Here is a 13,200-nt window from a genome sequence, read left to right on the forward strand (position 1 = left end):
TCTTTCGATGACACATGGATATTCAACAGGATAGACCACATGCTGGGCCATAAAAAAGGTCTCAATACATTGAAAGAGGACTGAAATCAAACAGAGTACGTTCTCTCACCAAAATGGAATTAAATTAGAAATCAGTGACAGAAAGATGTCTGGGAGTTCCAAATATCTGAAAAGTAAACAACATGTTTCTAAATACATATTTTACTGAATGAAAACTAAAACAGGTAATATCAACATATCTGGATTGTAGCTAATGTAATATTTAGAGAGGAATTTATACCTTTAAGTGCTCATGTTAGAAAAGAAGAAAGTTCTCCAGTCATTCACTAAATGTTTCATCTACTTAACCAGAAAAAAAAAAAAACAGCAAATTAAATCCAGAGTGTATGTTAAAAGGAAATTGTTCCAATAATACCAGAAGTCAATGAAATAGAAAAGGCAAACAATAGAGAAAATCAATGAAGCCCAAATTGATTTTTTAACATCAATAAAGCCAATCAATCTTTAGCTAAATGGTTCAGGAAAGAAAAAAAGAGAAAATACAAATTACCAACATTGAGAAGCTACCTAAATGTTCAAACATACGGGGCCTTCGTAGTCACATTACAGGGGCCCAGAAGATGGAGTAAAAAATGAGGGAGATCTCTAAAAGTAAATGATGTACAGGATATACTAAATAAAAAGTCAAGTCTCAAACAGTACAGGGAGGCTTCCTTTGTACAAAGGAAGAGGAAGTAAGAAAACATACATAAATCTGCTTATTTTATAAAAAGAAATAGGGGAGACTTTACAACTGATACCAAAGAAATATGAAGTATATGAGGAGCTTCCCAGAACAATTACAGGCCAACAAATTGGATAGCCTAGAAAAATGGATAAAGTCCTAGAAACATACAACCTACCTGAAACATATGAAGACTGAATCATGAAGTGACAGAAAATCTAGACATACCAACAAGCAGTACATAAACTGAATCAGCAATCAAAAACCACCTGAGACAGAAATGCACAGTAGCAGGTGGTTCCATGGGCCAAACATGGAAATTCCACCAAACATGGAAAGAAAAGTTAATGCCAATCCATCTCAAACTCTTTCATAAAATAGAAGAGGAGGGAACGCTTCCAAATTCATTTCATGAGGCCAGCATTACCCTGACACCAAAGGTAGATAGACACTACAAAAAAACTATAGACCAATATCCCTGAAGAATATATACCCCAAAATTCTCAACAATATATTAGCAAAATGAATTAAACAGCACATAATTAAAGGAATCATTCACCATGAGCAAGTAGGATTTATTCCTGGGATGCAAGGATGATTTGATATATGCAAATCAATAAATTTGATACACCATATTAATAGAATAAAATATAAAAATCATATGATGATCGCAAGAGATGCAGAAAAAGAATTTGACAAAATACAATATCTTTTCATAATAAAAAATGCTTGCCCTGGCTGGGGTAGCTCAGTGGATCGAGCACGGGCCTGTCAAGCAAAGGGTCGCTGGTTCAATTCCCAGTCAGGGCACATGCCTGGGTTGCAGGCCAGGTCCCCAGTAGGGGACACATGAGAGGCAATCACACATTGATGTTTCTCTTCCACTCTTTCTCCTTCCCTTCCCCTCTCTCTAAAAATAAATAAATAAAATATTTTTTTAAATACTCAACAAATTAGATATGGAAGGAATGTTCCTCAGCATAACAAAAAGCCAAAATGACAAGATCACAACTAACATTATATACAAAGGCAAAATGTTATAATTCTTTTGTCCAACATCAGGGAAAAGACAGGGATGTGTACTCTCACCATTTCTATTCAACATAGCACTGGAACTCTTAGCCAGAGCAATTAAGTAAAAAATAAAAGAAATAAATGAAAGGCATTCGAATTGAAAAGTAAGAAGTAAAATTATTTCTGCTCACAAATTACATGATATTATATATAGAAAACCCTAAAGATTCCATTAAAAATTGTTAGAATTAATAAATGAATTCAGTAAAGTTGCAGAATACAAAACTCAACATATAGAAATCAGTTGCATTTCTATACAAGAACAATGAACTATTTGAAAGAGAAATTAAGAAACCAATCAAATCTACAAAAACATTGAAAACAATAAAATACTTAGGAATAATTTTAGCCAAAGAGGTGAAAGACTTGTAAGCTGAAAACTATAAGACACTGATAAAACAAATTAAAGAAAACATGAATAAGTGAAAAGATATTTTGTATTCTTGGAAGAAATAATGAAAATGTTCATACTATCTAAAGTTACAGATACAGTGTAAACCCTATCAAAATTCTAATGGCACTTTTCACAGAAATAGAAAAAAAGATGCTAACATTTGTATGGAACTAAAAAAGACCCTCAAAAGCAAAAAGACATGAAAGAAAGAGGAAGAAAGAAAGAAAGAAAGAAAGAAAGAAAGAAAGAAAGAAAGAAAGAAAGAAAGAAAGAAAACGTTGAGCAAGAAGAACAAAGCTGGAGACATCACGATACCTGATTTCAAGCTATATGACAAAGCTACAGTAATCAAATCAGTATGGTACTGGCATAAAAATAGGCATATAGATCAATGGACCAAAATAGTGCCCAGAAATAATCATTCACATATATGGTCAACTAATTGTTTGACAAGGGTCCCAAGAACACACAATGGGGAAAGGGCAGTCTCTTCAATAAATCATTCTGTGAAAACTGAATATCCGCATGCAAAAATATGAAACTGGACCCCTACCTTTTACCACTCACAAAAATTAACTTGAAGATTTAAATGAAGACTTGAAACAATAAAACTTTGAAGAAAACAGGGGAAAAGATCCTTGGCATGTGTCTAGGCAATGATTTCTTGCAGAAGTTGGTGACTCTACAAGAACTAGAGCACAGGCTTTTGGTAGAGCAGAGGCAACAAAAACTAAAATAAACAAGCAGGACTACATTAAACTAAAGAGCTGCACAGCAAAATAAACAATAATTAAATTTAAAAGCTACCTACAGAATGGAAGGCAATATTTGCATACCATATTTATGATGAGACTAATATCTGAAATATATAAGGAAGTCATCTTTGGATCCAAGATGGTGGCAGAAGAGGTAGCAGTTATACTCACCTCCCCCCAGGACCTAAACCAGACTTACAACTAAGTCATAGAAAAAGCAACCTAAATAACCAATGGAAGACTAGCTGAGCAGAAGTCTCATAAGCATGGATTTACAGAAGAAGCCACATAGAAACTAACAAGAAGGGCAGAGCAGCAGAAAGGGCTGGCCCTACACCCACATGCAGCAGCTGAGAATCAGGACATGCTACCTCCCACATGTCACGTACCACCAGAGGCTCTCTCAGTGACTGCGCCCAGCAAGCAGCCAGCAGGTGGAGGCAGGTGGGGGCATTAGGCCAAGTGAAATAAATTAGACAGAGAAAGACAAATAGCATATAATCTCACATCTACATGAATCTAAAAGAAAACAAAGAAACCGAACTCATAGATGGAGAGAACAAAGCGGTGATTATCAGAGACAGGAGTTGGAAGGGGGTGAAATGAGCAAAGGGGGTCAAAAGGTACAAACTTCCAGTTATGAGATAAATAAGTGTTGAGGATCTAATGTACAGCATGGTGATAAAAGTTAACAATACTTTGTTGTTATCTGAAAGTTGCTATGAGAATAAATCTTAATAGTTTTCAACACAAAGGAAAAATGTAATATATGAGGTAATGGATATTAACTTATTTCATAGCATTTAAATATATCAAATCATTGTGATATACCTAAAATGAATATGATGCTATATGTCAATTATATCCCAATAAAATATTAAATTAAAAAAGGCAAAATGGGAGAACAGAACTGTACAAATGTTGGTAATTGTTGAAATAATTCAGATTGAGGTAGATAATAGCACTATCTCTATTTCTGTATATATTCACATTTTTCACCAAAAAAAGTTACAGAAAAAATCATTTAGCTCTCTCCAGAATGGGTCATGTAAGCTCCTTACTGCAACTACACTAAACACTAAAAGTCAGGTCAACATTAAGGCAACGTATTTTAGGGAAAGAACTTCACTGTGTGATGACCTTAACACATAATATAGAGTGCCCCGTGCTTGTCATGAAAAATTCACTGTAATGAGAAATGGCTGTGAAGTTTTGTTATATTTCCTGAGATAAGGTGATCTATTTTTAACCAGATTAGTGGGTAATTTTTAAATTGTAAGCTCAAAAAGTTGGGTGATACATTTCCCTGAATACATAGAAAGACTAATCATTTTGTTTTGATAGGAAAACCACCTTAACAGAGAGTGGAGCTGTATGTGGGGAAGCACGCAGGTCATACGTGCGACTGGCAGAACCCCCAGTACAGAGAAGAGCAGGTGGTGTTTCCAGACGACACCTACTTGTGCGTGTCCCAACACTATAGTTAGAAAATGGCTCATGTTTTGAGTTGTTTTTCCCAGAACTCCAAGATCATCTTCCTGTTTATCTTGGTGGTATGCCTATACTTGTGATTTTTCTGTTCCCTGTAACATATTAAAACGAGATTTTCAGATGAGGAGACAAGAGGTCACTAGCTAACAATCAGATACTTGATTTCCTAAGCAGAACAGATACTCTCTTAGGAGTTTTTAACATATTTTTAAAGGAGAAATAGGTCTAGCCCCTTTAAAGTAATTGTGTTCACTGGGTTTTCTTCAAGTTATCATTTCCTCATTGAACTCCATTGCATGCAATCTCAGCTTTGCCTCTTTTAGTAAATTTCTTGTCAGGTCCTAGTGGTTACTGCTTTATAGTTTAAACATCCAGAAGAGCAAAGGGAAGCCAAATAGGTACTCAATTACCTTTGTTCCCAGTTGGTGTGATGAGAAAACGATAGCACTTTTACTTTAACTCATCCTTCAGCTTCTAAGATTGATTAGGTTGGGGGGCAGGAAAAATTTTGTAATAATTCTGGCTAAGGAAGCCACAAGTTTTTTTTTTCTCCCCCAGAGTATTAGGTAACAAACCTAGTGCTACTGATCCTATAACTTCAAGGGAGGGACACTAATTGTCTTGCTCTTGTTTGATTTTCTGTTAATGGGCTTAGTAATACTAACAGCTCAAAGTGTTGTTATGAGTATTACATAAGTTAACATTTGTAAAATGCTTAGAACAGAGATTGGAACACAAGAATGAGCACCATGTAACTGTGAATCCTCTACAACACTTGCAGAGCAGAAATGACAGGTGCTACAATACTGATGGAGTTCAGAATCTTGTTGTTGAGTCTGTCATTGGCTGTTGCATTGCCAGCAGATGGTTTGGTGAAACTTCACTCGTTTCGAATTAGTTCACAGATTATCAAGCCTGAGTAGGTTAAAATTCTCAAATCATGAGTCTCTGTAAATATTTGAAATACTTTATATTTGACTGTTCTATTCATGAAAACTTTGTTGCATTTATTTTCAAAATACACATGTTCAGTCCATGATTTTTGTATACTTAATTGGAACAAAAGAAAAGCTAACAAAGGTTTTGACATGAACATTTATTCTTTTAAATAGCTATCAATGGAGATACATGAAAAGTGCATAGAGATGTAAACACCTATGTAGCAGCAAATACCTAAAGAAATTCTTGGCCTACTTCTATTATCTACACATAACTAAACTTAGAAAAATCAAGTGTTTGTGGAACACTTGAGTAGCAAAAGGAGGCCTAAGAATTATTGGATTTTACTTGTTTTGGAATTATACCTTACATAATTTATGTAAATCAAAAATGCTTTAAATTTTTTCTTTCCTAGGCAACTTTTAAGAATGTCTAGATTTCCTAGGAATCGTGATTAGTGCAAAAGGCAGAACTAACAGTTCCCTTTTCTTTATCATCATCCTCTCTCTTAGGGTACGACTCCCAACTCCAGGTTGTCATTGTTTGTTTACGTGTCCACCCTGCACTGGACTGGTCATCTCCTGTGTGCATGTATTGTAGTATAACCACTTCATTTGTGCGCCAAGGACAGTTTGGCACTTATTAAATAAAGCTCTAGGAGCGTTGTACACACAGCTGAGATAGATCCAGGTCTTGATTCTTTACAGAAAGCTGGATTTTATTTTGGTCTGGAATTTGAAGCTGTGTCTTACTTACATAGTCTCCCAGAGGCCAAGCTAATTGGAATTATAGTCCTCTTTCATTGGGTCGGAGCCCTGAGATACTGTTTATTTATACAACAGAATTTAATGACAGTTGGCAGTACAGTTGAAGAAAAGTTTTATGTTTTCAGATTCAGGCTAGTTTTTTTTTAATGCTACAAAGTGGTTATAATAACTCCTCATATTCTTCGGCCTCTACCTACACATTTCAGCTCTTGTAAGTGTGCAAGGCTCTTACCTCATTATAGCATTCGGGGCTGCTGAATTATTTGCAGTCTATTCAGGTGATACCCAAGCCTAGCACAGCATTGTCCACATTAGCTGGTGTTTAAAGCAGATTGCAAAAATCCAAAATCACAGCTCTTTTTATTCCTAAAATAAATGACATGCGGAAAGAAACAACCTTGGGGGGGTTGGTAAGGTGTTCATATTCTGTAAAACAAAGAATTGCATTCATCAGAATAGCAGATTCTATTAAGTGATTTTTTAAAAATTAATAAGTCATTAATGAAGTGATGCTCGTTTACCAAATCCAACTCTTAACAGTGGTTCCATGAGACTGAATTTAAGTGCTTGAATGCGGATATTGCGATGCGAATTGGTTACTTTTACTCAGCAGCCAAATATTTCTTTGCGAGGTTTCAAACTCGGCAAGATTTCACAGGGGTTTAAAACGGTAAAAAATACCTCAAATTTCAATACCTTTAAGTTACCAAACGAGGCACAAAACCTTGAATTAACACCGCAGCAATACTAAGTTTTGTTTTCATCATTTTGGACCTCGCTGAAACAGAAGCCGTGTGGGTGTAATGGAAAAAAGCAGCTTCGGCATCCGATAGTCTAACGCCTGGAGTGAGTCCCAGTCCTGCGTGAGACTGGCCAAGTGACTTGACTTCTCTGAATTTCCGTTTCCTCCCGGACAGAACGAGGGCTGCAGGAGCCACTTTGAACCCGAGTGCAGAGCGCGCCCCCAACACATCGCTCGGTTACACAAACAGCAGCCATCTTACCGCCGCGACTCCGCGGCCGCGCTCGCCCGGCAGGTGGAGAAAGCGTCCAGCGGGCCGGGCCACCGCGCGGAGCGGGCCCGCCCTCCCACAGCTCGCAGGCCCGCCCCTCGGCGTCCCCGCGCAGGCCCCGGGCGTTGCCGGCCAAGCGCGTGTGCGCGGCCCCGCCCCCGGCCCGCCCCGCCCCCGCCCTCGCGCGCCCCCCGCCCGGGTCGCGGCGGGGCCGTGGTGTACGTGCCGAGCGCGCAGAGCGAGTGGCGCCCGCACGCCCTGCGCTCCACCGCAAGCCGGCTGGGTGCCCGGGACGCGGAGGCGGCCAAGGAGGCAGGTCTCGCGCGCTCGGTCTCGCGCGCCCGAGCGGAGGTCGCAGTTCGTCGCGCAGGCCGCGCTCCCTCGGCTCGCGGGGGCGATGAGGCGCTGAGGCGGCAGCTGGCGCTGCGGTGCCGGACTAGAAGACGAGGAAGCGTCCGGGCCGACGCTGGGGAGCCGGCCTCCCTCAGGCGAGGGGCGGCGAGTGCATGGCGCAGTGACGGGCCCTGCCGTTCCGCCCGCTCCCCGGTCCCCGGCGAGGCCGTCCGGCCGCCACCCCTCCTGCTCGGCCGCCGCCATGGCCAATGACAGCGGCGGGCCCGGCGGGATGAGCCAGAGCGAGCGAGACCGGCAGTACTGCGAGCTGTGCGGGAAGATGGAGAACCTGCTGCGCTGCGGCCGCTGCCGCAGCTCTTTCTACTGCAGCAAGGAGCACCAGCGCCAGGACTGGAAGAAGCACAAGCTCGTGTGCCAGAGCGGCGAGGGCGCCCCCGGCCACGGGGCGGGACCGCACCCGCACGCCGGCCCCTCGCCGGCCTCCACGGTGCAGCCTCCCAAGGCCGTCGGGGCCAAGGAGGCCCGGAAGGCGACGCCGCGCCGGGATAGCGCCACCGCCGGGGACGCTGCCAAGGGAAAGGCCAAGCCCGCGGCGGCCGCGTCCCCGCCTCGCGCGGCGCCCGGCGGCCGGGGCCCGGCGGCGGCCGAGGCGGAGCCAGCGAAGGAGGAGGCGCTGGGCCGCTCGTCGCTGTTCCAGGAGAAGGCGAACCTGTACCCGCCGAGCAACACGCCGGGCGAGGGGCTGAGCCACGGCGGCGGCCCGCGGCCGAACGGGCAGACGAAGCCGCTGCCGGCGCTGAAGCTGGCGCTGGAGTACATCGTGCCGTGCATGAACAAGCACGGCATCTGCGTGGTGGACGACTTCCTGGGCAAGGAGACCGGGCAGCAGATCGGCGAGGAGGTGCGCGCCCTGCACGACACCGGCAAGTTCACGGACGGCCAGCTGGTCAGCCAGAAGAGCGACTCGTCCAAGGACATCCGAGGCGATCAGATCACCTGGATCGAGGGCAAGGAGCCCGGCTGCGAAACCATTGGGCTGCTCATGAGCAGCATGGACGACCTGATCCGCCACTGTAACGGGAAGCTGGGCAACTACAAAATCAATGGCCGGACGAAAGTAAGTGCGTGCTCAGCCCCTGCCCGCGACAGGAGTTGCCTAGGGCAGGGAGCGCGGGGTCTCTGCAGAAAAGCCATCTTTTTGTGTAGCACCCCGTTAGGAAAACGGATGGAATCCGTCAGGAGGTGTTTATCTAATTAACCCCTTTCTCTGTGCCCACTGTTTCCAGCCTAGTGTCTGTCTGCAAACTTCTCCGTCGACGTGCATAGTTTTCTGGCTGACCTTAGGGCCCTTCCTTTAACTTCTCCCTCTCTCTCTCATTCTCTCTCACTCACTCATTGCGCTGATACTTCAAACCCGGTTGGAGTTTCAGCCGCCCAGTGGGGGACATTAAAGTACTGCCCCAGCAAGAGCTGGTTCTGCGCCTGCCTTGTCCTTGCATTCGCTCCTCCACTCTCTGGTCTTTGAACCACTTGTCGGATTCTGACCTCCAGAGTCTGACTGCAGAGTGGAATGCTCTGTTAAGAATGGCTCCGCTGACCACAAAAAGGTGAATTTAAAATCAGCTTGTAGCCCAAAGAGTCCTCATTTCTGGAAGAGCTGGGATGCTTCCCTCCCCCTCACTCGGTCCCTGCTGTTTTGAAACCCACTACACAACTGGGAAAGAAGTGTTTCCGTTTCCAGACTTCTCAGCGTAGGTAGGTTACATTTTTAGCATAGGTTTCCTTTATTTGCTTTGTTAATCCCGCTGTTGAAAAAGAACTTTTTTGTAGCTTCCTGCAGGGGGAAAAAACGGAATTGGAGCAGGAGGGAAGGCTTCTTTGGTGAAATTTGTTTTCTCTTGACTATAGTTTATCCCCAACCGATTCTTTAGTCTCTACCTACTGATGCCTCCTGCCACCTCCGTATGATGAACAGTAGGTTCGTTCCTCCTTAGTACTCTCTTGCAGTCCTTTTGCATTTTCTTTCCCAGATCTTAATATTCTCTTTGTATTCAGGTTCACTCCAAGCCATCCCACTCCACCCTCTTCCTTCATCAATCTCTGTTTGATATTGTAAGTTTTGAGAGCTTATTTTAGGAGATCATGACACCCTTAGGTGTTTGTGGGTACACACTAGCTCTTTCCAGTTGTCCTTTTTGTGCATGTCAGACCATTTATTTTGGTAATTGTTATGGATGACTCAGGTGGTCCAAGAGGCTGAGCACCAGCAGTTCAGAAAGTTCTAAACAGGAACTTTTGTGGGGGCAAGTCCAGTGCGAGGTCTGATTTACATATTGTTGCTTTGTTGCTGGATGAAGGCGCATGTCTTAATATCATGCAGTCTCAGAAAAATGAACAGTTGCTTAATACTAAGCTGGAAGAAAAAAAGGGGGCTTGATTCTATCTCAGTCTTGGTTTTTAATGAGAATTTCACTTATATGTTTTACAGTCACTTTGTCTGAAGTGTGAGTGTAATCATGAACCTTAGAGTAGGAGAGGAACTGGCTTGAGGGAACATTAATATTACTATCCTGTGAAGACTAACCAAGTGTGTTGTTGGGGCATAAGCTTAAGTTGAAGTCATGAAGAAGATGATGTCCTAAATCCTCCTTGATCTGCTTTCTGTCATTAACTGAGCTTTCCAGGGAAAGCCCAGTCCTGTTCCTCTATTTTCCTGTTTACACCTGCCTTTTTGGGGGGAGGGACAGCAGTCAGCCTGTCTTTCACAGCCATTACTTCTCTTGAGGTGACTGTTAGAAAATAGCCATCTCCTTCCTAAGATGCCTCAGTGGCTGAAGGGAACAGTGGTTTAGGTTTTAAATTACTCGAGTACACACGTGGTTATGTGATAAGGGACTAAATGAAGGAAGGGTGGATTTTAAACTCTTTAATTTTATCTTATACTTAAGAGTAATTTTAAGGAGGTAATCTTAGGATCTGTAAATGATTTTAGGGAATCCTTTTCATTGTACCTCTTAGTTGAGATGTTTTGTTAATCGTGCATGTTCAGTGATGTAATTTAACTATTCCTAAAAAATTCAGAGATGCTTGCTTTGGGGGGAATGGGAAAGCTATCAAATTACCAGTCAATGTGCTAGGGTGGGCAAAAGTAGGTTTACAGTTGTAATACAAATAATACAATAATAAGTGAATAACACAAGAGTAAACTTTCACATACAACCGTAAACCTACTTTTGCTCATCCATGGATATGGAGCAACCACGGTGTACTAGGTACCAGATTAGTGTCGATGCAGACATGATTGTTATAACCCTGTGAAGTAGGTCGTATCATTTCTAATTTACGTTTGAGGATATTTCAGCCCAGACATGTCCACAGCCTACACTTAGGATGGGGGGGGATTCATACTCAGGTCCATCGGATATCAAGCCCCATGCCTTTTTTTCTTTTTTATTGCTACACTGCACAGATTAGGTGGGTTATTAGATGAGAACATGTGGATTGCTTAGCGTACATACTACTGAAACTAAAATTTGGTGGGTGAGTAATTGTTACTGTTGGGCTACTTAAGCTTTTGATGAGGGACTATACAATGTTTATTTCAGATATGGCTGAAAAACCACTTCATGTTATCCACGTGAATCATGCTCATTTCAACAGTGACCCTTGAGGGAGGCAGAGTATGGGTACTGTGTGTGCTCGCAGAGACGGTCTTCATTTAAGAATTTTATGATCCTTTACAACATGGGAGTGATGTAAAAAGTTACTTGCCTCAATGTGCAGTATTTTTCCCACTTAGATATTCATAGCAACTCTGTAAAATAGGTAAATTGCTGCTGTAGTATCCCTGTTCACAGATTGGAAAAGTGAGGCTCAGGAGAGTGAGTTCACCTGTTACAAGGAAATCATGTAGCACACCAGGACGTAAATTCAGGTTTCTGACCGAGATTCCAATGTTGTTTTTCAGTCAGGTTATTCTGTTTGGTCGTGGTGTGTGTCAGCGCTTGGTAATCAGATGATACATAATTGCCTGTGGCTCATTCGGTGCAGGCTTTGATTTCCCCCAAGTTTCTACTTAAGGCATGCTTATCTGGCCACAGAGTGTCCAACTACTTCAAAAGAGGAACTATGAGGGAAGAATGAAGTAGTAATAGGAGAAAAATGGGAACACGGTTGTAGCCACTGATACAACTGAACTTGTTTCCACTTTCTCTGGTTCTTTTTTGGGGGGTCGCCCCCTTTTGCTCTTAAACTGCCTTTTAATCCTTGGTTCTTTCACACACCCTTTCTTCTATCAAGAAAACTTGCAGTGGTGTCCAGTAGGGAGGAATCCTGTTCTGCTAACTTGCGAAGGGTAGTGTTCTGTAAGAAATCATAGGTGCCTTTACTTGCGGGTAGAGGAAGAATAGAATGGCAGAGGACTAAGGATCATGGGAAAGTATCAAATTATTACTCAGTTGGAGATTCTTAGCCACTGTGAAGGAAAAAAATTGCCTGTTAAAGTAAAAATACTAAAGTCATACACATATTTTTAGAATTTCATTAAAAACTTACTCTGCTCAATTAAGATGTACATAAAGAAAGGAGTAATAAATTAGGTTGAGACCAATATGCCACAGGTTATAGTCCTAAAATTTTTCACTTCATACTGTAGTTATCATCTCTGGGTGAGTAAGGCTTTTAGAGCAAAGACTAGGATGAGGAGCATTCTGTTACTTTATTATCACTACTGGGAGGTGGTGGTGACAGTCCTCTTAGATGTCACAAAGAAAACCAAGCATAACTTCCTTCTGAGTGTACTTCTGCCGCTTTCTCTATACTCCCGGCATCCAGGATGTGCAGACTGAAGCAGCTCGTTGAGTGTTTTAATAACCATGCCAGAAGTCAAGATCAAAGACCGTGTGCAGACAGGCTGAGAATAGTGGTTCTTCAGTGGTTTTTACATAGTGCTTTAGAATTTCAGAGCTCCAGGTGGATTGAAAAGAGTCCTAATAGGTTGTGACTAACCAAGTTCAGCTTTTAAAGGAAAACATTTTGTATAGTGAATTAGTTCACATATAAGATAACTCTTTAATTTTAAAGGAATTTAAAATAAAAGGGTGTATGTGTTTTATTTTGGGGTTTTTTTTTATTTTGCACATTTATAACTCTTATCTGTTACCTAGTGAGCCACAAAAGTACCTGCCAAACCTCAGTCACAGGAGGGCATCTAAATGTAGGGAGGTCGGTTTTATGCTGCTGTTACATCTGGGTTGGATCCTAGGTCTGTCTGCCACTGTTTCTGTGTCCTTGAGCTGGTTGCTTAACCTTCCTGAGCCTCAGTTACTCCATTTATAAAGTGGTGTTCAAGAATATCTCTCTTCTGCCTCTCAGCCTGCTGTGAGCACATATGTGTAAAAGCACTGTTTAAGTTGTAAAGCACTATGCAAGACTGTTGTTAACTGTCATTCTTCTCATTTAACATTTTTTCTCTTTTCCTCATTCTTTAAGAGTTATATGCTTTTCCTGTCTTTCTCTCTTTTATAAGTGAAAGGAAAGAACAATGATCACCCATTTTTTACTTACTCGTACACACACACTTTATTTTGAAACAGTAAATAAGTCCCAAAGAGATTAAGTGACTTGTTCAAGGTTATAATGATGGTTAATGACAAAACTGACGGACTGATGTTTAATCATCATTCTCATA

The 13,200-nt window shown here is 42.1% G+C and overlaps 1 protein-coding gene across 3 annotated transcripts in view; it reads left to right on the forward strand.

The window, feature by feature from the left end:
- The first annotated feature begins 7,329 nt into the window (after positions 1-7,329).
- Positions 7,330-13,200, forward strand: part of EGLN1 (egl-9 family hypoxia inducible factor 1) — a 38,158-nt gene continuing 32,287 nt past the window's right edge. Inside the window, exon 1 of one of the 3 annotated variants that reach the window (XM_037136742.2) lies at positions 7,330-8,628. In XM_037136742.2, the coding sequence (XP_036992637.2) occupies positions 7,753-8,628 (876 nt within the window). In that variant the 5' untranslated portion in view covers positions 7,330-7,752. The remainder of the gene's footprint in view (positions 8,629-13,200) is intronic. The other 2 variants (XM_037136740.2, XM_037136739.2) reach the window with 2 other exon arrangements.

Source organism: Artibeus jamaicensis, unplaced genomic scaffold, assembly GCF_021234435.1.
Source record: "Artibeus jamaicensis isolate MK-2021 breed Jamaican fruit bat unplaced genomic scaffold, CSHL_Jam_final contig_467, whole genome shotgun sequence".
Classification (NCBI taxonomy): Eukaryota; Metazoa; Chordata; class Mammalia; order Chiroptera; family Phyllostomidae; genus Artibeus; species Artibeus jamaicensis.